Raw genomic sequence first — 25,627 nt, forward strand, 5'->3', positions numbered from 1 at the left:
TCTTCTGAGTTTTAAAAATTGAATTATATTTGACCTATGACATTGTATAAATTTAAGGTGTACAACATGTTAATTTGATAGGTTGTAATACTGCCATTATAAAGACAATCAGTACCTTTCATTACAGTATTATCCTTTTTAATAACTGGAATAATTTAAGTTCTGGACTCAGCAGGTTTGAGGATTATAGTACAGGATTATTGTCCGTATTCATTGTACTATGCATTATATCTTTCAGGCTTATTTACCAGTTGTTTTAAGTTTGTACCCTTAAACACCATCTGTACCCCCTATTCTTCCCTGGTTCCCAGGTTCCCCTGGTAACCACCATTTTAATCTGGTTTTACAAGTGTGGCTTTTTAAAATTCCATGTATAAGTGATGTTATACAATACTTATCACTTCTCTACTTAGCATAATGTGCTCAAGGCCCATCCATGTTGCTGCAAATTCCCTTCTCATGGCTGAATGATACTCCACGGTATGGACATTTTTACTGTGGTATGGACATTGATGAGGTATGGACACTTAGGTTGTTTTGTCTCTTGGCTATTATAAATAATGCAGTAAACATGAGGGTGTATGTATCTTTTTGTGTTAGTATTTAGTTAGTATTTTTGTGTTCTTCAGATAAGTACCCAGAAGTGAAATTGCTGGATAATATGATAGTTCTACTTTTAATATTTGAGGTTTCGAACTTTACAATTCGAAAATTTACAACTCTACAAATTCCATAGTGTTCCATAGTGGCTGCTCTAATTTACATTCTCAGCAACAGGTCAAGAGGGTTCTCTTCACATCTTTGCAAGCACTTGGTATTTTGTTTTCTTGATGGTAGTCATTCTAACAAGTGTGACTTGATAGCTTGTGTTTTGATTTACATTTCCTTGATGATGAGTGATATTGAGCATCTTTTTATGTACTTCTTGGCCATTTGTATGTATTCTTTAGAAAATGTCTCTTTGGTTCTTCTAAACTAAAAGAACTGTTGTTATTGGGTTGTGTGAATTCTTTATATAAATTGAATATCAACCCTTTATCAAATTAATGGTTTGCAAAAATTTTCTCCCATTCTCTATTGCCTTTTCATTTTGTTAATGCTTTTGCTGTGCAAAAGCTTTTAGGTTTGAGGTAGTGTCTGTTGAAGAGACAGACTATCCTTTTCCCCCTTAGGTGCTCTTGGTGCCCTTATTAAATATTAACTCGCTCTATACGTAAGGTGTAATTCTGGTCTCTCCTTGTTCTTCCATTCGTCTGTGTTAGTTTTTATGCCAGTACTGTACTGATTTTATTACTGTAGCTTTGAGTCTAGTTTGAAGTCAGGAAGTATGATATCTCCAGCTTTGTTCTTTTGTAGTTCCATACAAATTTTAGAATTGTTTTTTCTATTTCTGTGAAGAATGCCATTGGTATTTTAGTAGTGATTGCATTAAATCTGTAGATGGTTTTGGGTAGTATGGACATTTTAATAGTTCTTCTGATCATGAACATGGGATATCTTCCCATTTGTGTCTTCAGTTTCTTTCAGCAAAGTCTTGTTTTCGGCTCTTACACTTCCTTGGTTAAATGTATTCTGAAGTATTTCATTGCTTTTGGTGCTATTGTGAATAGAATAGTTCTCTTTTTTCCAATATTTCATCCTTAGCATGTAGAAATGCAGCTGATTTCTGTATGTTGATTTCGTAGCCTGCAATTACACTGAAATTTTTGATTAGTTCACTTTTTCAGTTGTTTTGGTAATTTTATATATACAGACCCATATCGTCTGCAAAGAGTGATACTTTTACCTCTTTCCTGATTTGGATGCTGTTTATTTCTTTGTCTTGCTTAATTGCTTTAGCTAAGATTTCTAGTAGTATGTTGGATAAGAGTGGTGAGAGTCCGCCTCCTTGTGGCTTGTTTCTGATCTTAGAGAAAAAGCTTTAACTTTTTTTTCACTAGTATGTTAGTTAATGGGTTTATCATTTTGGGCTCTTCCTATGTGGAGATATGTTCCTTCTATACCTAGTATGCCTTTTTATTTTTTTTAAATCATGAAAGGGTGTTGTACTTTGTCAAATGCCTTTTCTGCCTCTATTGAGATGATCCTATGATTTCTTTTTATCTTTCATTTTACTAATGTGATAAGTTACATTTATTAATTTGTGTATGTTGACCTGTGCTTGTTGCATCCAAGGGATAAATTCCAGTTGGTCTTGGTGTAAAATCCTTTTTATGAGTTCCTGAATTTAGTTTGATAATATATTGTCGAAAATGTTTGCATTTGTATTCATTAGCAGCATTGGTCTATAGTTTTGTTGTGTCCTAATCTGGCTCTGGTATCAGGGTAATAATGCTCTTCTCATAGAATAATTTTGTAAGTATTCTCTCCCCAATTTTTGGAGAATTTTGAGAAGAATTGGTGTTAATTCTTTGAATGTTCAGATTTCACCATTGAAGCCCAGTGTTGGGTGCATATATATTATTAGAACTGTTATAGCTTGTTGATGTATTGATTATCTTATGACCTTTGTTTCTTGTTATTTTTTGCTTGAATTCTATTTTGTTTGATAGAAGTATGGCTAGGCCCCGTTTTTCTCTTGGTTTCTATTTGCATGGAATATCCTCTTCCATCCGTTTACTTTGAGCCAATATGTGACTCGTTAGAGCTGAAATGAGTTTCCTGTGGGCAGCATAGAATTGGGTCTTATTTTTTTTATCTAGCCAGGCTGTGCCTCTTGATTGGTGAAACCAATCCATTTATAGAGTGACTGTTGTTATGTAAGGACTTACTACAGCCATTTTATTTGCCTTCTGGTTGTTTTGTATCTCCATTTTCTTTTTCCCTTTGTTCTGTTTACTTTTGTAAAGTATGATTTTGAGCATTTAAAATTTTTTATATAAATTCAATTTAATACATTGTATTATTATTTTCAGAGGTAGAATTTAGCATCATCAGTTGCATACAACACCCAGTTCTCATTAAATCAAGTGCCCTCCTTTTTTTTTTTTTTTCTTTTTTAAGATTTTATCATTCATGAGATACACAGAGAGAGGCAGAGACATAGGCAGAGGGAGAAGCAGGCTCCCTCCAGGGAACCTGATGTGGGACTCCATCCCAGGACTCCAGGATCATGCCTTGAGCTCAACTACTGAGGCAGACACTCAACTGCTGAGCCACCCAGGCATCCCTCAGTTGCCCTTCTTAATGCCCATCACCCATTACCCCATCTCCCCTCCAGCAACCCTGTTTGTTCCCTGTAGTTGAGAGTCTTTAATGGTTTGCCTCCCTCTCTGTTTTCCTCTTATTTTTCCTTCCCTTCCCCTATGTTCATCTGTTTTGTTTCTTAAATTCCACGAGTGAAATCATAAGGTATTTGTCCTTCTCTAACTTATTTCACTTAGCATGATATTCTTTAGTTCCTTCCATGTCGTTGCAAGTGGCAAGATTCCTTTCTTTTTGCTTTGTGATTACCATGTGGCCTACACATAAAACATCTCATAATTAGAACATCCCTTTTTATCTTGACATTTTATAGGTGAGCAAAGAGAAAGTGCTATCTATCCACTCTTACATTTCTTCCCTTTTATATTTTTGATGTCATAGTTTATCTTTATGCTGTGAATTCACTGAAAAATTATAGTAGCTACAGTTATCTTTAATGCTGTTTTCCTTAGGCCTTTATCCTATAATTAAGAGGTTGAATACACCATTCTAATATAGTTACAGTTTTCTGATTCTGCTTCTCATCATTGTTGAAGTATGGTGTACTTTCATTTGCTTTTATGTCACTAATTAGCATCCTTTCATTTCAGCTTGAAGACTACTTTCAGCATTTCTTGCAAGGCAGGGTCTAGTGGTGGTGAGCACTTTCAGTTTTCAGTCTGAGAAAGCCTTTATTTGAAAGGTGACTACTGGATGAAGTATTCTTGGCTGGCAGTTTTTGTCTTTTTACACTTTGTCATTTTACTTTCTCTTACCCTGTAAAGTTTCTGCTGAGAAACCTGATAGCTAATGAGGTTCCTTTATAGGTTTCTTTCCCGCCCCCCCCCCCCCAGGTTTTAAGATCCTTTATCAGTGACTTTTGACAGTTGCATTAAAATTGGGTGGTCTGTTAGCTTCTTGGACTTGTATTTACCAATTTCTTCTCCAGGTTTGGGAAATTCTCAGCTATTATTTCTCTAATTTTCCTTCTATATCTTTCTCATATGATAGCTCTTGTAGGGTTTCTTTACTTTATTTAAAATCTTTGTTCTCTAGCCTCTTCTCAATCATTTCTAAATCCCTGTCCTCTAAGTTGCTAGTTCTTTCCTTGCTTTATTTCCTAATGAGCTTTCAGCTCATTGAATTCTTCAGCTCCAGAATTTATCTGGTTCTTTAAAAATTTGTCTTTTTGGCAAAGAACTTCTGTTCATTAATTTTATTCCTTAGTTCATTCAATTACGTATGTTGTCTTGCAGCTTGTTGAATCTCATGAATTCATAACAGCTATTATGAATTCTTTATCAGTTAGATCCCAATACTCCATGCCTTTGAGTTTCGTTGCTGGAATTACTTTTTTTGTGATACCATATTACCTTGAGTTTCCTATAGCATGCCTCTGTCATCCTATTTGAAGTAGCACACACCTTTCTTAATTGTTTATTTTGACTGTTACAATTGGGTAAATTGGCAGTTAAAGTCCTTTTGTTTTTCATAAGATGGCCACATACTATAGCTGAAGTTTTGGGTTTCTTTTTACCTAAGCTGGCTCTGGTGCTACACTTGGGAGTGTACGTTTAAAAAGCTGGTGTACAGAGTGCTGGCGGCAGAGGTGGACGGCCTTATGGGATGATACGGGGGAATCCTTGAGTCGGGGTCCTCCCAGAGGTCCGTTGGGCAGACCTGCTGAATGTGTTCCTCCAGTGCCCTGTGCTATTCTTACCTGCCTTGTTCCTCTGTGAGGAAGGAAGCCTGGTGCATTGCGGTGTCATCCTGGGGAGGGAGGCTGACTCCTTTCTCCTAAGCTTCTGCCCCCAAACCTCCTCCGTCTCACTCCACTCCCATGGTGCACTGACTGGTGGGACGCCCATAACTTCTGTACCTTCCTTTCATGCCTGACCTGGTTTGTCCTTGCCACTGTTGCTCTTGCCTGATTGTGGCAAGATGGAGTGGAGCAGCTCACCAAACTTCCTTGGATCTGAGGCCCAGCCACCTACTTTGCATGCCCAGGAGATTTGTATGTGCCTGTGCTCTACAATGTTTGTTGTAAATACGAGGGGAGAGTCGAAAGATACAACTCCTCTTGCCATGATGATGTCTCTAGTCCTCTATGAACCCAAGTTCTTACATTATACGTATTGATTACTCCCTCCCTGCAAGTATAGGCAGTTTCTGGGTAGTTTGGATACAATGAATTGTTTCTCGATGGAAATTATCTAGATAGCTATGTGGTAGGTAAATGTTATGTGATAATTATTCATGATCTAAAGGCAAACCATAGCTTGAAATCCCGACCCTGTATTTTACAGCAGACCAAGTAAGGCAGAGTTTAACAGCTAGTTTAAAAAGTATCTGGGATTAGAATCACAAAATCTGTGTCCCCAAAACCAGAGTGCTTGTAAGTTGCTTTTGGCAGTTTCTACTGCTAAAGAGAAGGGCTTTGGCGTAACCCACATCTGGCCACCTGATTGACTGGATTCTTAAAAACCCTGTGAGCAAGAGAATACCTTTCATCCAGAAAATGTTATTTTTTCATATGATCCTCCTAATATTATGTTCTTTGTTCCAGACACCAAGCCAAGAGTGTCACATGAATTTAGTTTCTGTGGGTATGACAGGGAAGGTACAACACTGAGAACAAGGCAGAGAATTCTGAGGCCCTTTTGGGCAATTTCGCTATGTAAGGAATTTTAGCTAGATGGATGTTAGTTTTGTATTTGTATTGCCAGGCCTCCAAAAACACATTCCCTATTTCTAAAACGATTTAAGTTACGTATCATTGGTAGGAAGCCATCTAAGCCAGCCCTCACCCTGAGCCCTGTATTCTAAACAAAAAAGTACATTAGTAATTGGCTCTACAGGATTGAGTGTTTGGGCAACTGGCTTTGTCTTTTTTCCTTTCTTAACATCTTCTCTCATTATGCCTTTTTTCAAATTCTCTAACCTTGTGGAACCATGTTCCCAAACTCCCGTTCTTCCTTCTCAGTAAACTTTACCTTTTATAATGCTTCTGTGAGGCACCTTATAATTAGGACATTGTAAACTTAACTCTACCAGGAGCTGTTTATCAGTTTATAGATTATATTCAGCTGTGCATCTGCCATATACTGTCTAATGTATATAGAAGATCAGCACATTCTCTGATGTGTTGAAGTCTCATTTAGAAAAAAGGGTGTCAGCATGGTAAAGCTGATCAGTAGAAACTTTTTTTTTTCAAGGAGCCCATTGTGAACAGACTTTGAAATGGTCCCTCTATGGCAACAGGGAGCCCAGTATATCTTGTTCTACCCATGTAACGTGAGACATCGCTGCCACAGATTTGAAAGAAAGCCAGAAGCCTTTCCTTTCAACCTGGTCAGAATCTTTCGCTCACATGTTCTTCCCTGGTTTAGCCCCACTTCTCTCAGAGTCTGAAAAAGAAAAGGAAAGTACCTGTTCCAGCTCTTGGTAGGTTGGGAGTCTGAGATGACGGAGATCCTCCTTTGATTTTATGAGGGATTCTTTATTCTCCCACTTGACAAAAGCTCGCTTTCTGACCAAGACGGGGCTGGGGCATGGAGATGTGGGACTGGGAAGCACATACAGAGTATCCTGGGCTGTCTTCCTTGGGGAAGACAGTAGAAAGGGACCAGAAGGACCCTCACTGCCAAGCCAAGGCAATGATTCCGTCTGGGTGGCCTTATGGGCGACAGTCCTCTTCAGCCGAACTGAAATCTTCTGTGAGGACACTCCCATGAGCATGATGGTCCGATCTTTACTTTCCTCACTGTGTTCTACAGCCTCCCCATTAGGGAATGTGAAAGGTCCTTCCTCAGGTACTGTAGAAAGATACATGACATATTAATACTGTATCTCAGAAAAGCAGAAACTCCCGATTGACACATTAGTTCCAAGTAAAACCTTTCTTAGGGTTATAGGAGTTCCATAGGCCCAAAGTGGATTCCTTTTCAGGCACCCTCTTTAGGGGGTAAAGGGGCTTTACTGGTGAAGCCACTGTTGCTAGGCTGCATCTATCCTAGGAAAGAGCATTTTCTACTTGCACAAAAGCTGCCAAATGATTTCAGTGTCTGCAGATAGTTGAGGCCAGCCCCTGCTTCACTAGAGAGAAATGGTCCATAAATATTTTCTGTGGACCCTGGGATGTGGTAGCTAGCCCTCAGCATTCAAGTTTTGGTCGTATTGCAGGTGGTGGTAGGAATTTTCTTTGGGACCCATTTGCACAATGGCCATAGCTTAACTGTGAGGGGAGTTCTAGCTTTGTGGATGTGTGCCTCAAAATGTATTGCCCTTGTGTGACACCAGTTGGAAATCAACCACCACCCTTGCCTAGAACCCAGCCTAGATATTAGGCATTAGGAGTAATTTCCTGGAAGAGTAAAGAGTGGATATATGTGAGATGATTGCTAGGCTGTAGGATAGATGATACATCATCTAAATTTATTGCTTTGCAAAGAAACACATTTATTTAATAAGTACAGATTTTAGATTCTGTTAGTTACCTTCCAGGATTTGGGGGAAATGAAATGATGTTTAAAAAGTGTGCATTTCTATTAAAATGTTACATATTTTTAATCACTGAACTTTGTAGCCAAGACATTAGGTTGGTAGAGTCAGCATTTATAATTTGAATCAACAGTTTAATACCAGATACATTATAAGGATCCTAGTTTAACCTTTACCCAGAGGAACATAAGTATTTATCCAAATAAAGCTCAAAATTATAACTATACTGTTAACTTAAATATCACAAATATTTTTTGTTGGAGTATTATGAGTTTGTGTGTGTGTATGCGTGCATCCCATTTTCCAACCAGACCTTCACACTGCTCTCTGCCACCTTTCTCCCATGAAAATTTGTATTTTTTGTGACTAGTCTGTGGTGGTTTTTACTAAAAGGGGGAAGGACAAAGGTCATCTTTCCTCCCTGAAAACTTTATCCTTCCCACTTCACTTTCCAAGAGGAATGTTCTCTGTGCCTACTTACCATGGAGCAGGTCTTTGGCTCCCAATGAGCAAAGACTGGATGCTGGCCCTCCAGCAGCGCTGTTCTCTGTGGGAGCTGCTGGGTTCTTGGCTCGCTTCTTGCACTCAAACACAACCAGATCTTTGCACTGTTTGTGGCAGTTCATCCCGCAGTCTGTGGACAAGACACCCTGATCAGGAAGTCTTTCGCGTTCTTCTCCAGAGTCTCAAAACCACATTTGTGCAGTGCTCTCTTGATATATATGCCTGTTCTAGGAGCTAGGACACCTCCTGTTCCTAACAAAGCTAGTAGCCTTCTCATTTGGTCACCTCTGGGTCTCACCATCTCGTTGAAACCCTCATCATGAATCTCGGAATCAGAAGCAGCATCTACTGTCTTGGAGAGAAGTGGTGTCTGAGTCATCCTGCATACACTGCCTACTTTAAGGAGATCCCCTGCCTGGGTGGCGCAGCGGTTTGGCGCCTGCCTTTGGCCCAGGGCGCGATCCTGGAGACCCGGGATCGAATCCCACATCGGGCTCCCGGTGCATGGAGCCTGCTTCTCCCTCTGCCTATGTCTCTGCCTCTCTCTCTCTCTCTCTGTGACTATCATAAATAAATAAAAATTAAAAAAAAAAATAAGGAGATCCCCTGGACGCTTGCAGCTCTTTTGTCTGTCTTCCTTGTGGTAAAAGTCTCCTCTCCTTCACTCCTGAATTTTTCTAGTTCTAAGGAAGGACAGTTACGTCCCAAGGAATCGACTGAGAAAAGGAAAGGTGGTGAGGGCCATTGGTAAATACTTCTGTTCCAAAGTGCCTTTCTTTGGGGACCCACCTTTTTATGACCATATGAAAACAGCCTCCCTACCCACCACCACTATTTCCAGGACAACCCACACAGAGAGAGGACCTCGCAAAGGGGAGCTTCATAACTGGTCACCCAGGCATTCCTCTTCTCTGTGGTGGCAGTCACTCTCCATGGGTGCTCTAGGAAAGCCAGTTTGGGGATGAAGCTGTGAACTGTGCTGAGAAGTGGATTCAATGGACAACTACTATGGATAAAAAATGTTTCCTCTAAGACCAGGGAAAACAACACAATCAACAAAGCTGAGCCTTACCTTTACATCGATATCCTTGTTTGATCACTCCCCAGAGCTATGAGACAGACAAGAGATGGTTAGAATGTACAATTGTCAGTCATCTGTCTACTGGGAGGCTAGACGTGACACCCATTCCTTATTTCCCCTTGTTGTGCTCTCTTCCTCAAGTGGGAAGGAAACCTCGTTAATCTTCCCCATCATGACTCTCCTGACCTTAAACTGCAAACAGGAAGAGTTTGTGCTGATCAAAGTCAAATGTTCTCAAGAAGCTCACTAGCATGGACTTCGGAGACCTTCCTGAGGCCTGAAGTAGATGAATCGAAGAACAGACAGGTTTCTCAGGATTCCAAACTAAAGAACAAGTATACAGAACCCTGGGGTCAGGGACTGGGAGGGACAGAGGTGGGCAGAATCATGGGGCTTCTTAAAAGCAGTTCCTTTTGAAGGGGAAAGAGCAGGGATGTCTCATCGTTCTTTTCTCTAACATATGAATATAATTACTTAAAAAAATATATCCCCAATTCAACCTTTCTTACCATTTGTCCCCAGACCTTATACAATGGAGGCAGAAATAAATCCAAATCCGGGAGATATGGTAAAGATGAGTTCAGGTAAAAACCATGCATTTGAGAATGCGGTTATTCTGGGCGTTTACTTAGGCTATAAGCTGGGATGGTTGGTAAAGGTTGTGAGGTCTGTGCCTGGCTTAATCCTTTAAACTGTCGAATACCCCTCCCCAAGTTCAACCTGATACATTCAAAGAACAACTTACAAAGCCAGCACAGTTGTCACAGAAAGTAGGTTTCAGGTAGGTGGTCTCTTGAAAGTTGTGAGGAAAGCCCAGGCCCAGCTTGGAGTAGATTGAGCTGGCCCTCATGAAGTAGGCTGTGATCTCGTCTCTGCTGATGAGGCCTTCCCTGTCAGCAAGTGACAGACCAGGTGTGAGTGGGGTCTGAGTAGCAAGAGTGGCTTCTAGCCTTGACATTCACCTTTTTTATCTTTGTGGGGTAGGACAGTATGTAGTGGCAGGGATTATTTCCGGGAGCCCTGCTCTTAAATAAGGATACATGGATACCATGTCACAGCAGGGGAGAGGGCAGTATTCATTTCGACAGAGGTGTTCTTTGGCTAAAGTAGGTTTTCCTAGCAAATTTAAAGACTTGAAAAAGAAATTGAAACCATATAGGGAGAGAAGTGCCTTACGTTGCGGTTTCTGACTTTAGACAGTACGTGACACAGAACTGGAGCCCACCAGCCATCCCTTCAATTTCATACACAGAACCAACGTAGGGCTTATGTAACCTTCCGAAAAGTAAACATGCAAAGTAGTATATAATCCTTTCTCATGATCTGCAGAACAAGGCAAGGAGCACTCATAGTTTTCCTATTGATAGTTGACTATTTGTTAACTGGCAGATTTACGAGGTCTTCACTTCTGAGGCATTCAAAACACATGCGTTTTTCATAGTCGGTCATGGTCCAGACCAAACCCAGACAGGCATCCGCAGCCGCCTATTCCTGTACACAGGTGCTCACCTGTCCCTGTCCATCACACAGAAGGAAAAGGGAAAACTGGCGGCAATCTTTTCAAACTCTTCCTGAGAAATGTATCCATCCTGGTCGTGATCATAGTTCTTGAAGACAGACTGTGAAGAAAGGAGTTTCTTTGGTGATTACCAAAGCGAAACCCATCATTTCTCCCTTGAGCCAAAGGACCAAGGGCTGGAGCGTCTGCTAAAAGCCTCTCCTTGGCCTGAGTGAGAGAATGCAGAACCGTGCTCCCAGAGCTGCTGCAGGGAAGCAGTGGGGCACATGCCAGGTGTGCCCTGTGCTGGTGTCTACAGGGGGCCAGGGGCTTTCGGGTCTAATCATAAGTGCATCGACTGAGCATCTCCCTGGCCACTGTGTCCTCCAGCTCATTGCCCAGGGGATGCTCTCCCTCTTCTCGGCCTCCGTTGCTTCTGCTAACAGCCCAGCTGGAAATGCTCCCTCCCGTCCTCGACGACTCCTGGTTCTATCATTGGTTGGCTCTCACTTTTCGATTATTATACCACCCCGCTGTAACATGAGGCCAAAGTATGTTCAAAAAATGTAACTCTTGAACTGTCCTACAGGCCCAATATGAGAAGTGGTCCCCTGTGTGCACTAGGGACAAGTTTCTCACCTCTGTTTCTGCCACTGTGCCCCACCCACCACCTTGCATGTAAAACTAAGCTAGGCGGTGCACTACTTCTCTCTGCTGAAACACAGCTGTACTTACATCCACCATCCTCTGGACGTGTTTGCTAATGGTCTTTGGGTCAGGTTTGGGAGATATTCCAGAGGCCCAATCCACTACGACTGGTGGTTTTGAAGGTGTTAGTGGCTAAAATGAAATATTCAGAGAAATCCCAATGACCAGAATGCAGTACAACGTACAACTCCCCCCTTTCTCATTAGCTGGTGGCTACATCTGTTGGCAACCCTCAGCTCCCAGCAGGGGCAAGGACCTGAGAGCCCACATGGAACTGAAATCAACAACTGTAATTCTGGCCAATGCAAGTGTGCTTCAAAGATGACAGTGCTCCTCCCATTTATTCTCGTCATCTCCAGATAACTCAAAATTCTCCATTCCCTCTGCATTAAACCTTTTGTCAAAGCTATCAGAAAAGTAGTGGATCATTTGAATTTCTTTTCCATTCAGTGGATCATTAAATGCCCTTTCCGTTCTCTACTTACTAGGTTAGTAAAGATGTGGATGAAGAGAAAAATAGCTAAAAGCTGGGACAACACAAGGAAAAAGGTCTCAGGCCTGGACAAGCTAAGATGGAATCCATTTCCTTTCTTTCTTTCTTTCTTTTTCTTTTTTCTGTTTTTTCTTTTTGGAATCCATTCCTAACTGCAACTTGGCCCAATGAAAATCTCTTCCAAAAATGAGAGAAGGTATCCTTTCCATTTGAAATGCCCTCTAACACCCTGAAAATTAAACCTGCCAAATATTTTCAGTGAAGAGTTTTCATTACAGCAGGAGCTAGAACTTCATCTTTCTGCATAGAGACAATGAAATCTAGCTACCTTAACTCTCCCCTTACGTACTATATGTCTGGGGGCTGGGAAGCTTGCCAGGAAACGGAGGGCAATACTGGTCCTTCAGAAGGAAGACTGACATCTTTACCTGCCTGTAGGAGAGGCAGGGCCAGACAACCTGACAAAGTCTAGCCATGAAGCACCAGGACTGCAGGATTTTGAGGACTTCTCAGTATAAGGTCAAATTCCAGAGGAACATGGGATGATCGGGCTTTTCTAAGTATGCATATTCTTACCAACAAATCAGAGAAGAGAAACGACTGATACAGGGATCCTTTATAATAAATAGAAAGGCGATGTCACTGTGGCTCACAACTCTATCTCCCTTCTCTACTTGGTAAATCACCAACTGACCATACCACTCACTGGGGTATGCTTAGTGCGCATAGTCATTTACCGTTCCTATATTCTCATCCCTTCAAGTAGACTTCAGGCTCTTTATGGTCAGGAACTACTTATACAAATGTTGAAGCTTTCTCTGTTCCTAGCACAAGGTTGGGCACATAGTGGAAATATAACACTTACTACACTGAAGACAGTTTTGTTCCTTAAGATGATGACCTTGATGAGCAGCTTGTAAAGTATCTGTTACATGCACTAATTTTAGCATAAAAATATGAACAACTCACTGGGGCTCTGTGGTTCCTTGGTTCCCGAGCATAGGAGAGCTCGTAGATCTCATCTTCGGTATAGTAGAGATCTAAGGACAACTGCAGGTCAAAGCAGAACACGGTTATTTGCTAGGCTGCTGTTTGCTTTTCCCAGGGCTGGCTTGCTTGCTTGCTTTCTTTCTTCTTTCTTTCTTCTTTCTTGGTACTTCCTCTGCTGCTGTTGGCTCTTCTAGTAGTTTGTTTTTAAAATTCACAATGTTTGGAGGATGTAACACTAGGGCAATAGGGCAAGTGTTAGTTCCTTTTTTTTTTTTTTTTTCAATTTTTTTAAATTGGAGTTCAATTTGCCAACATATAGCATATCACCCAGTGCTCATCCCGTCGCGTTAGTTCCTTCTTGTTAAAATGTAAAATTGTGGAGAAATGTCAAGATGTCCTCTTTTAAAATATAATTTAATATTTAAGCTTTCAAGCTTAGGCAAAAGGCCCTACTTATCTGGTCAGATGATCCAACCTCACTTGTTTTCTACAACAGACCCCAGTTTAAATGATAAGAGGTATTATTAAATGATAGAGTTAATCAATTTCATATATCTTAAACCATAAAATCTAGAGGAGAGAGATCTTAGAAATAATCTTGTTCTTAACCTAGAGTCTATGGATGGCTTCAAGAGGTTCAAAACTCATGTATATTTTTTTGGGAAGAATGTTCACTTTTCACCACATAATTTGTGATTCAAAAGTGTTAAGATCAGTGCATCTTTTTATAGGTGATGTCTAAGGCCAAGACCTGCCATAGTCACCTGGCCAGTTGGTGAAAGGGCTAGGATGTGAACGGTGGGGCTCTATCAGAATCATCATGTGAAGGGAGAAGAGGCTATAATTATTTTATTCTGCAAAAATGCAGATTAAAAACTGTTTAATTTTAGAACTGAAAGAGAAGTTACAAGCTATCCCAGAGATTACTCTCTCTGATTTATAGAAACGGAAACAGATTTAGAGTTACATGTCCACGGTCTAACAGCTGATCAACTATAGAATTGTGGGTATGGAAGAGAGTTCATCTTATCTCACTCTGGACCCAACACGCAAATCCTGGGCTCCTGCACCACAAATGTTTGCCTGTTCTTGACCTGAATGCCTCCATTTTTTTTTTTTTTTTTTACACTTACTGCCTTTTTTTTTTTTTTTTTTTTAATGGGAATATACTGTCTGCATCTCTTACAAAGCTTTATATCCTGATTTGCTATTAGCTCCTCCCAGTGAGTTTAGGATTGCTTTCATAGGGGGGGTGGGAAACAGTTCTAGAAGTCCTAAGGGCATACTGCTTAAGAGCACAATCTCAGGTCCCTCCACCTGGGTCTGAGTCCAGGTTCTGCTGCTTAATCATGTGTGGTCCTCTGAGAAATTATGCCTTTGTGCCTCAGAATCCCTATCCATAAAATGGTGATAATAATAGTATCTACTTCAGAGTTTTTATGAGTATTAATTGAGGTACTATTTGCTAGAGTGTGGGGAGTGGTTTGTGGTATATAGCTAGTCCTTAGTAGTTGCCTCCTGTAGGAGCCTCACCGTCAGCAAATGCACCAAGTCCTTGTTGGCCTCCAAGGGCGGGGCCACCTCTTGCAGCTGGACCAGCTCATTGATATGATTGTAAAGGGCCAGCAGCTTGTGGACGTTCACCTTCCCATCTTCCAGATAGTCGGGCATAGCTTCGTACAGGGAGATGAGGTCCTTGAGGTGCACCCCCAGGATGGGGATCTTGAACTGGGTACACTCCCCATAGGCTCGCCGATAGTTGTCATAGTTTCTACAGGAGGACAGCAGCTCAGTCATCTCACCCAGAACCTACAAAATAGAAGAGACCCAGTCACAGGTACCCACCAAGCAGGGAGTATCGTCTGCAGTACTCTCAGCTCCTCCCATGATTTCACCCCATCCCTAATTTGCCAGGCAGGAGGTGATTCATCTAAAAGTTGCAGTTTGTGACTCCCAAATTAAAATTCCAGCTTATTTCAAATGCAGAGTGTATCTACAAACGCAAGGTAGGCTTTACTTGATTATACTATGTAACTGAAAAATCTTGAGTGTGATCTTACCATTTTTATACTAAAAAAATGAGAACCTGAGATAAAAATTTAAAAAGGTACAAGAATATACATTAAACAGTAAATGTCCCTTTGACCTCTGTCTCCAGCCGTGCAGTTTCCCTCCCTAGTGCCATCTGAATGCTTCCAGAGACACGTGAAGTGTGCTGTTGGAAGTGCTGACTGTACTGCAGGCGCGGGGAATTGCTACAGGGCATCAGGAGTCTACAGCACATTCTTTATGCTCTGCTCTGCGGGCCTTCTCACAATGATTTTCAGATGGGCCAAAGTCTAGGAAGTGTGTGACATTCCGTTCACAGCCCGGAATCCTGAACCAGATATTCAGGTAACAGACCGATTCCCAAAAGAAAGCATGGAAGAGGTTGAGGCAGAGGCCCTAGGGGGCGGGTCAGTAGAGCCCACACCGTGCCCTGAAAGGGGCGAGGTTGCTCACCAGCCCAAAGAGGGAGCATCAGGATCCAGCGTTCCTGACAAACACGCCTGGTCCACGTCTGCAAGCAGTTCGCAGAACCCCCTTCCCCACTCATGATGGCCATCTTCCTCAGAGGCAAGGACGGGAAGTAGAGACTCCACTAGTCGTGTCACGGCACAAAATAACTATTTTAAATGCTGCTGGACATCCTTTTAATAAGACTGTGGTCTAACAAGTACCATTTGTCCCCAGGGAGGAACTGGAGGTTTGGAGCGCACCTCCCTCAATCCTGATGAACTGGCAAGATGGCCTCCCTCTCACTCACCTCTTAGCAAACAGTGACCATGACTGTGAAGTAGGGAAGGAGCTTGCAAGAACTGGCTGTGCAAACCGCCCTGAGGGTCAAGCAGCCACCCACACAGAAGCACTGCTGTGGAAGAGGAGCGAGCTCCAGCTTCAAGAGAACTAACACGAGGGCATGTTCATCTCCATGACTGTCTCCCTCTGTCACTTCTGAGACACGGGCAATCTTTTCAGTGGTTACACTGAGTTTCCGCAGAACTAGTAGGGAACTGGAAGGTGGAGTGGGGTAGCATCCCCGGAGCTAAAGGTGGTTGGTGACAGCGGGGACAATGAATCTGAGACTTACCAAAAGCAGCTTGAATATCCTGGGACAACAGGGCAATGGAGCACAGACATGTCTCCTTAAGAAGAGCCTCCATGGAGCCCAGGAGGATGGGGGGGGGTAGGGGGCACGGGGGGGTTGAGGTTAGTAAGACAGGGCTGCTTAGTCCTCTCATGTGAGGTGGAAATGCTCAAAGAGCAGCTGTTAGCTAATCCAGACCACACACAGCTGCACTCATATCTTCAGTATATCTTAGTGGTTTGTATTCAGAGTAACAGCCCTGTGTTATAAAGGACTAAAGTCTACTCTGTAAAATGTTAAGAATGTAGAAAAGTGCATAGGGGATTTAAGACGACTATTCCTCAAGAGAACACTGCTACAAAATGGCACCTGAAAAGTTAATTTTAAACTCTGGGAAAATTCAGCTGTCCAGAATGTCATTCTCCAAGCGATCTGGGAGGCAGGCTTCTAATCTGTCACTCACTATACATATTTGACACCAAACAACTACAGTCAACTGAGCTACTGTTTCTTTTAGGAAAACGTTCTGGAACAAGGTGCTAGAGCAAGAGAATTGGTATTAAAGACAGTGACTGAATGTTCACAGGAGTAGAGAGAGGCACACATTATTTCCGCTGACCGGTAGGGATGTGTACAGTGACAGAAGCCAGACTGAATCAGTCACTCTCAGACCTGGGACCAGTCCCATCCTATGGGCCTTCAAGGGTGGCGGGGCGGGGTGGGGGAGGGGGTATTTGGTTCTGCCTCTCTGGCACTTTGCCTAATTAGCTGATGAAGGGTTACAGGGCTTGGAAATGCTCTCTGGGTTGCCCGCTGCTGGCCCTGGGGCTGCTGCTAAGGAGCCCAGAGGAGGCAGTGGCGCTCACCTTGTTGATTTCGTGAGGGACATGTGAACTTGTCTCCTTGAGCCTGGAGATGGAGCTGTGACACAGCCCGCCTATCACGGCCATCAGCGTATTGAAGTTCTGTAGCTGGTGGAGCTTCTGTGAGATAGGAAATAGAGGGCTGTCAACGTGCATGTGTTACACACCTCCGTGCTCTCCTGGGATCCTTCCTGATGCTGGCCACGGCCTAGGGGTCAGGGGCTGCAGCTTTCTGACTGTTCTTTCCTGTTCTTTCCTGTAGGCTTCATTTCAGACCACAGGTCTCAAGTCTAGCAAGTTGTCCCTCCTCTGTTGCAGCAGTTCTGCGGGCCGTCCTCTATGTCAGCGGTTTCTAAAAACCACCCAAAGTACCTGTTTAACACAAGGACTTCTGGATCCAAGTGCAACTCTTCTGATTCCTGGGATCTGGGGCTGAACTTAGGGATAAACCTTCAGTCAATATCAGAGCAGGTGGGCCATGTACCAAACCCGGCCTGACCATGTAGAGCTAATAGCATTTGACATCCTTCATCCTGAATAACCAGACTTTAATCTTTAAGGACAAAGACTCTCTGGGGAATTCCAGTTATGCGCTCATACCACCTGTTTTCCTCTTACGAAAGGCTGCCTTCAAATGTTAAACCTGGCCATTCAACACAATCTAGACTCAAAGACCTAAAACCTGGGAGACTGCCAGGTTTTCCTTTGCCATGGGGGCCACATTTGGAGAAACAATGTAGGCTGGTAAGCATCTTCTGAAAATGTTAAAAGATCTAAACAGATCTTGGGGTGCTTGACTGGCTCAGAAGAGTGTGTGTGACTCTTGATATCTTGGGGTCATAGGTTTGAGCCCCACATTTGGTTGTAAAGATTATAAATAAATATGTAAAAAATTTTTAAAAGATCTAACCAAATCTAAAAGTGTATCCTAACCCAAGATAGTTCAGTATGGCCCTCACCATATTGCCCTTATGGGGGAAACAGAAAAGCCACGGCATCTAAATCTGGGACAGTTTACAGCATACACACTCCACAGTGGTTCAGGAGAGGAAAGCAGCTCCAGCCAACACACTGGCTATGGGGTTAGAGGGGTACTTGACCTCATAACCCAGGTCAAAATTCTTAATCTAGTCACTCACCTGAGCCACCTGGATGAACTTGATAAAGACTTCTGCCCGGAGCTGCGGGGTGGGGCGGCTGAGAACCATCAGTTGTACCCACTGGGAGATGCCGTTACACAGGGCAATGGACCGCTCCATGGTGGGGTTCTCCTTCACACAGCTATTCACGAGGTAATTCTGATAATCGGAGAACTGGGGAAAAAGAAACCTGTCAGGACGGCCCCTCTAGTGTCCTGGGAGGCCCGAGAGGCACATCACCTCGGTTCAGTTGATGCTGTGGGGCACAGAGGTTCTTGGCCCTCCTCTTGCATGGCTTCCACTTGGCTGATGAGCCTGGAGATGATGATGATGGTGGGAAGGAAATCTTTCTTATTCTACCCCCAGCATGGTTTCTCTCCATCAGAAGTCATTAGCACAAGTGGACGTGTGCACATCCTAGTTAATCCAAACACTGTATCTGCGTAGATAATGATACCGTCCTTCTAAATTCTAAAGACTACAATATAGAAGAGAAATCCTAGTATAGATAGTCCCTGACTAGAATGGGTTGACTTAGGATTTTTTAACTGTAGAGTGTTGCAAAAGCCATATGTGCTCGAAAGAAACCATACTTTGAATTTTGAGTCTGGACCTTTTCCCAGACTAGCCATACACAGTGTGAAACAGCAAACTGCAGCTACCAGGCAGCCACATGATATCATAGGAATAAACAACTGATTCGCTTACAGCCACCCTGTACTCCTATAAACAGCTCAGTATTCAGTAAACTACAAGAGATATTCAAAATTTTATTACAAATAGGCTATGCGACAGGTGATTCAGCCCAACTGTAGGCCAATGGAAGTGTTCTGGACACGTGTAAGGCAGGCTAGGCTGAGCTACGCGTGATGCTGGTAGGTTGGAGGTATTAAATGCGTTTTCAACTTGTGGTATTTTCGACTTACAATGGGTCTGTGGAGCCCGATACTCCCATGGTAAGTTGAGTAAGATCTGTACTAGTTCTCGCTCCACTGCGAAGGGGAAAAATGGACAATCCTCCCAAGAAAATCTCTCTTCACCCCCCGAACCGCTGTTTTCTTAAAACAGTGGATCATAAAATCCCCCCCACCCAGGTCACGAAACTGTTAGGAGCATAACAATGTACGAGAGCACGCTAACTTCCCGGGGTGCTACACATGTGCGCCGGCACCGCAGGCTAAACCAGAGCTGCTGGGACTTCTCTGGCTCATCAGCCTGAGCGGAGGCCGCGCGCTTAACTATTGTTTAGTGACCATGGTTTTCCAACCTGACGGTGGCTGACTAGGCTGGCATGAACAGCCTCTGTGGACCGGGGCTGTCGCCACAGACCACTGTTCCAGCGCCGCGGCAGCCACCCTGCCCTGCCGCTGCTCTGCCCCAATGGCCCTGGAAGCCCCCAGGTGGCCGGCTATTCCCAGCTCTCTGCTTCCCAGCCCCCCTTTGAAGTCGGACGTGTGACACGGTTGGGCCAGTGACCGCTGACGGGCAGAAAACTAGGGGCGAAAAAGGCCTCAAGAGGGACACACATAAGCAATCATACTGGTTCTGAGAGAAAGTGCCCAGGACTCACCCCAGTGAATGCATCATACCCCTCCCACTGTCAGTAAAGCACGGAGTCTGCTTATTTTTTAGAATTAGTACTAAACACTATAATTAGCACAAAATAACCAATGCCACTGAGTTCATAGCAGAGAGACATTTCCCTCCAACTGCAATCAAGGTACATTAATTGGGAAAACCACTTAGAACTGTGTAGGAAAAATGAAAAAAAAAAAAAAACCCACCCCATTTTCTATGAGGGGATCGTGCCACCCATAAGAAATGAAAGTTCAAACTGATGTGTTCATTGGCAAGGGGAGCACGGCTTGAACCTGGGGAGCACTAGCTCGGAGTCCTAGTTCTAGAGTGATTTCCACCCCGCCTCGGGGATCTGAGTGCAGGCATCCTGGAGGCGCCCTGCCTGCTGGGCCCCGATTGCCCGTGTCACCCATTGCCCTTTTCAGTGTCATTCCCTGGCACGGGGAGGCCCTGCCCAACATAAATGGCCAGGTGGAGCTTCCTAATCGGGGCCTATGGTTGGCCTGGGAGTGCTGGCGGGGACCCTGGAGGGCTGGCGCCCATGAATGCATGGAGCTTACTTCCCGCCAGGGGCTGGATGGTCCTGCCACCTGTGTGGCATCAGATTGACGTCAGCAACATGGGAGGGGAGATGAAACAAACCCTGAAACCTGGTTTGTGGTTAATCTAGACACAGGCAGACTTCATCAGCTGGGGCTGAGTGACATGGAGGCATGTGACTCCAGCCCCAGCTCTGACCCTGGGGGGCAGAGTGACCTCGCTCGGGCTGCCTTCCCAGGGGTCCCCATCCCCGCATCTGGGGAACATAGGTCCTTCTAAGAAATGCATCCAGCAACTGGTGTGCTCTGCTTTTAGAGCAAAGCTGAAGACTGCCTCTCTGGTAGGGGTGGGGACTGAGCAGCCCAAGGCTGTCATTTCCCGGGGAAGTATATTGGCCAGTATGCGAAGCTGGCATCTGCCACGCTGACAAGTTCTCTTGTAGGGAACCGAAATTCTTTTGTATCGTAGATGGAGTTTTTTAAGGAGCAAGGTTTGGGTCGGTATGGCTTTGATCTAGAATCATGATGGACTGCTGGGTCCTGTCACCACGACTTCAAAAAGTAAAGTCTATTCTGGGCTAGACCAGGAGCATCTGCTTTATTTTAGGATTTCCCTGAGCCATTTAAAGCCCATCCCAGAATAAAAACTCAAGGGAAGACATATCACTTTCCTTTTTTTTTTCTTAAGGAAAATTTGTAAAAATCTGCAAGCGTGATGGGTGTATATGCATACATATATGTGTGTGCGCGTGTGTGCAGGGTGTCGTGTGTGCCCACAGCATTGCCACGTGAGTGGTGGGGTGGCACGCAGGATAAGAGAAGGGGAGCACAGCAGAGCGACAAAGATGTTTCGAGGAAATGTGCTCCTTTCCTAAACTAGATGAAGTCTGGTAGGCATGTCTAACCAGCCCTGAGGGGCCCTCCAGGGTCAGGAGGTGGATGGGCTGTTGAATTTCTCTGCTTGTTTTCTGGAGTGACCCAGGGAAGTTCTCCCCCTGCCCCTCAAGCACGTACGGATATCCTCCGGAAGGACTTGAACTCCAGGTAGGTGAGGTGCTCCGACAGCTCCTCTGGTTCCAGGTGGTCAAACAGCAGGGAGACTTTACGTTTCTTGCTGGTGTTGGATTTTATCCTTTGAGTCAGCTTCCTGGACCAGTCACGGGCATTGCTTTTGTGAGTAAACATGAAAGGGAGAAGATGGGGAAAAATAAAAATTACTTTCCAGGGGGGTGCCCTGGTGGTCAAGAGTCTGCCTGCAGCTCAGGTCCTGATCTCAGGGTCCGGGGCTGGAGCTGACCCTCCCTCTCCCTCCGACCCTCCGCCCTCACCCCACCCCCCACTCGTGCTCGCTCGCTCGCTCGCTCAAATAGTCCACAAAAATTTTAGTTCCAGTAAATCCATGCACACTTCCCACAAGAACATACATACACCGTCCCTTAGCTAACTCCTCAGCCGAGGCAAAGCATTAAGCAGTTTCCCCAAATCCGCTCTTTCCTCCGCGAGCGGCTGGGATAGCCTTGCTGGTTCCGGGCGAACTTTCCGAACCCGCCTGGGAACCGGGGTCTCCTCTCAGGCCCGCGAAGGGCCCCCGGGCGCGGCCGTCTGGGCCGACGTGCGTCTTCCTGCAGGTCCCCAGGCACCGAGGGCCCCGGAGGCCTCGCCCGCCCGCAGCGCCTCCGCGCGCGTTTCCGCTGATCGGTGCCACCGCCTCTTGGCCTCCGCGTCCCCGCAACGGAGCGGGCCGCACGGAGGGGCCCCCCGGCCCGGCCGAGCCTCCGAGCCCGCGCAGCCTCCCGACGTGTGACGGCGCCGCCCCGCACCAGGGAAGCTCGGCTCGCGGTCGGCCGCGGAGAGCCCGGAGACCCGCCGCGGGAATCGGGCGCTGCCCTGGCTCCACCCGCCTCGTCTTGGCGCCCGAACAGTTACGGCGACACTTCGCTCATCCTCCACGGGGCGACTCCAAGCAGAGAAGCACAGAGTCCACGCCGGCGAGCCCAGAGAGCGCCCGGGATCCCCCCGCGCGGCCCCGGCGGCCTGGCCGAGCCCCCGCTCCCCGGGAGGTCGCACGACGCGCGCCCCGGGCCCGGGTGGGGCGCCCCGGGCCGTCCTGCTCCCACCTGACGTACCGACCTCTCCCAGGCTAGAATGGGCCCCGCCTCGCAGCGGGCGCCACGTCGGAGGCAGGAAACCGCCCTGCAAGGCCGAGCGCCCCGCAGGCTCCCAGGCGCCGAGGGCGAGGGCGAGGGCGAGGGCGAGGGCGAGGGCGCAGCGGCCGGTGCTCCCGGGCTCCCTGACGGCCGCTGCTCCGGGACCCTTTCCCGTCCCCCTTTCCCGTCCCCCTGCGCCTGGATGTCAGTCCCTCACAGCCTCACGGCCTCGCCCCCGGGGGCTTCCCCGCTTTTCTGCTCAACGTCAGTCTTTAGGCTTTGGGGACCCAGCTGAGCCTGTCTGCAGGGCTTGGGGGGGGGGGAGCCGCCCTCGGGGCGGGGGGGCGGGGGGCAGGTGCTCTGCGGGGACCCGTCAAAACCCGGATACTCACATTTGAGTCGTGTCAATCAGGCGGCAGTGTAGCTCCTGGCCGTTAGCCTTCACCAGCTCCTGAAACTCCTCCATGGTGTCCGTCAAGCTGGCGTCCATTTTAAACATGACCCAGAATTCCGTTATCCAGTACCTGGGGGGGGGGGGGGGTCGAAACAAAATCCAAAACTGATGACAAAGACTCCTGCTTCGGCGCGTTCTCCCCTCAAAGGAGAACCAGAAAAAGGAGGTGGCTGGTCCTTCTATATGCCCAAGAATACAGGATATATGTCCCATATGCAGAAGACGAGGGGGTCGGGGTGGAAAGAAACGGGGCGGCCCACAGGCCCCGGCCCTCCGCGCTGACAGGACAGGCGCACGCGGCGCGACAGGAAGAGCTGCGGCAGGGCTGAGGCGCCGCCGTGTGTGTCGGCGGTGATCGCGAGGGGCCCTGTTAGAGACCAGCCAGACCCAAGGACGGGGTAGGGGCAGCGGGTCTGTAAGGTACACTTTCTCACGTCTTACAACATACGGCTGTGAAAAATAATGTCCACACACACACACACACACACAGGTTTTTAATGACTAAAGGAGATTCCCTGTGACCTAGAATTAAGTGGAACGTACAGGACACACAAATGGATTTTGATCTCAACTGCACTAAGAAGACCTGCTTAGAAAAAACAACAAAGGAAATGTTCAGGACGGGGCGGGGGGGGGGGGGGAATGAATGACTATTACCATGGTCATACTCTTTTCTGGCTTTTCAAGATGCTCAAATGTGACCTACGTTACTTTTCTAATGAGGAATAAAGACGGAATGACAAAGAGGTCATTTTGGTATGGAACACCAAGCTCGGGCACCCTGGCAAGAACTGCGCTCCGAGAAGGCGTCTCCAGCAGGCAGCACCGCCCTTCCTGTGTGTCCAGGGCAGTTCTGCAGATAGGACGAGGAGGCGGGGAGCACCAGGCAAAAACGAGGAGCCCCTGCTTCAGTCTTTTCATTTCACCCCACTCCACGTGTCCCATATGAACGTAGAGATGTTACCTCACAAAATAGCAGATCTTCAGGCAAAGCCCTGGTGAATTCTTTGCCAAGGCATCCTTATAGGTAGGGCTGTGGTTAAGGGAAACAGGAGCCTCTGTCATAGAAACCAAACAACTCATCTTTGGAAGTATTTGCTAACCCCCCGCCCCTACCCTACCCCGTGCCCACACACACTGTTTTCTTATTTTTCTCGCCACGGGATAAAAACTAACCCGATGTATGCAGCTGTGTGCCTATTACCACCCGGAGGAGTGATGCTGGTGACCTACACAGCCCACATCAAAGCGGCTTATGGAGGGAGAGCCCAGCATTTCCTTTGCAGAAGGGAAAAGACAAAGCCAACAGTGTGGAAAGCTGCTGACATAGGTAGCACCTGAACGGAAGAAGGGGCAAATGACCTTGTGCCCATTCCCAAGAGGTTAGGAGTCCCACCGAAACAACTGAAAAAGAGAAGCCCCTTCTCCTTTAAAGTGTTTTGGGGCGTGGATAAACAAATTTGTGCACTAAATTAGAAAAAAAGGGAATGGATATTCAGATATAGTGTCATAATTAAGAGCAGCAGCGTGAAAAATGCAATATACTCCTGGAGGGGGTCAGCAGACGGACCTCGTAAGTTGTGATAGTAAGTCAGACAAGGCCATGTGAATAATCCAAAATACGATCAGAGGTCATGTTTAAGGATCTGTGGCATTTGGAATATTCCATGAGAAGGGCGCCATCCTAAGAATATGAAAGGACAGTGAGATCCTATTAAGTTTACCTCTTTAGAAATATGTGGAGAGAATATTTCCTTTATTTTACAACCCAAAGAAATGCAAAACCCAAATCCTGCGGAGAACCTGGGTGGGTCTACTATCTTTGGTCAACAGGCTGAGGAATCAGGGCGATGTCTACTGTGAGGCTAAGCCCTCCTTCCTTTCTAAAACCCACGCTTCCCTGACTGCAGTACAGGGTTAGGTGAATTCTAGCAGGACCCCTGTGATGTGTCCAGTGAGCAAGCTGGCAGGGATCTCAGTTAACCGGGTGGGAGTGGTCTTCCTCCAGTGGGTGTGTGTAATTTTAAACTGCTGGAAAATGTAGGGGTAAATACAGCCCAGTGAAAGTCCACATTTTAGGATCAGTGCTTTTGATTAGGAAGGAATCTGAGCTATTTGGGTGATTTTATATGCCTGTACTGTTTAAGAGCCATATTAGAATGATAGCCTTGAAACTTCAATTTGGAATATATAATTGTTTTAGACTTGTGATTCTAAATTCTAAATTGAAATTTTTTATTAAGTTTAATCATGGCTTTGGAACTTCTAAAATGATGCTAACTGCTTATGACTTTTATCTACTAGTTACAAATACTATGTAGAATTCAGGAAGGCATCTGAAGCATTTAAAAATAATTCAAAATATAAGATTCATTAGTTGTAGTTAAAAACCATTGGAAGTATTTAGTTAATTAGCATTATTCAAATTAACCAAACATTTTTCAAGGCCCCTTAAAAATGCGTGGTGAAACATGCTAGACTTACAGAAAGAATAGTATGTGCAAACTACACTTGAAGCCCCAAAGGGCTCTGGTTGTAAAATTTGTACTCTTAATAAAATCCCTTTAATTTAAAAACTAAATTTTAATGGATTTACTGCATGTAGTATCTGCCCTCAAAAGCACCTCAGAAACAAAAACCAAAAAAACCCCCACAAAAACACACATGTACATGGATAATAACAATAAAAACAAGCCCAGGCAGGTGATGGCAAACTTTATGAAATAAAAGGCTCTGATGCCTGCCTTTCTCTGGGCATAAAAGGTAAGAGTGAAAACAAGAGGACCTTACATTTCTCTCGGCCGTATGCCTGAGGGAACACCT

The 25,627-nt window shown here is 45.3% G+C and overlaps 1 protein-coding gene across 3 annotated transcripts in view; it reads right to left on the reverse strand.

The window, feature by feature from the left end:
* The window catches only part of RASGRP1 (RAS guanyl releasing protein 1), a 95,100-nt gene that overhangs the window by 3,067 nt on the left and 66,406 nt on the right, over positions 1-25,627 (reverse strand). For all 3 annotated transcript variants that reach the window (XM_049104360.1, XM_049104361.1, XM_035709111.2), the window contains exons 4-16: positions 23,769-23,831; positions 22,743-22,874; positions 21,218-21,371; positions 18,087-18,260; positions 16,951-17,067; positions 14,491-14,766; positions 12,937-13,017; positions 11,502-11,606; positions 10,778-10,887; positions 10,014-10,158; positions 9,260-9,296; positions 8,165-8,317; positions 6,613-6,998 (exon numbers count right to left, since the gene is read on the reverse strand). In XM_049104360.1, coding sequence (XP_048960317.1) covers positions 6,613-6,998; positions 8,165-8,317; positions 9,260-9,296; positions 10,014-10,158; positions 10,778-10,887; positions 11,502-11,606; positions 12,937-13,017; positions 14,491-14,766; positions 16,951-17,067; positions 18,087-18,260; positions 21,218-21,371; positions 22,743-22,874; positions 23,769-23,831 — 1,933 coding nt within the window. The remainder of the gene's footprint in view (positions 1-6,612; positions 6,999-8,164; positions 8,318-9,259; positions 9,297-10,013; positions 10,159-10,777; positions 10,888-11,501; positions 11,607-12,936; positions 13,018-14,490; positions 14,767-16,950; positions 17,068-18,086; positions 18,261-21,217; positions 21,372-22,742; positions 22,875-23,768; positions 23,832-25,627) is intronic.

Source organism: Canis lupus, chromosome 30 (assembly GCF_003254725.2).
Source record: "Canis lupus dingo isolate Sandy chromosome 30, ASM325472v2, whole genome shotgun sequence".
NCBI lineage: Eukaryota > Metazoa > Chordata > Mammalia > Carnivora > Canidae > Canis > Canis lupus.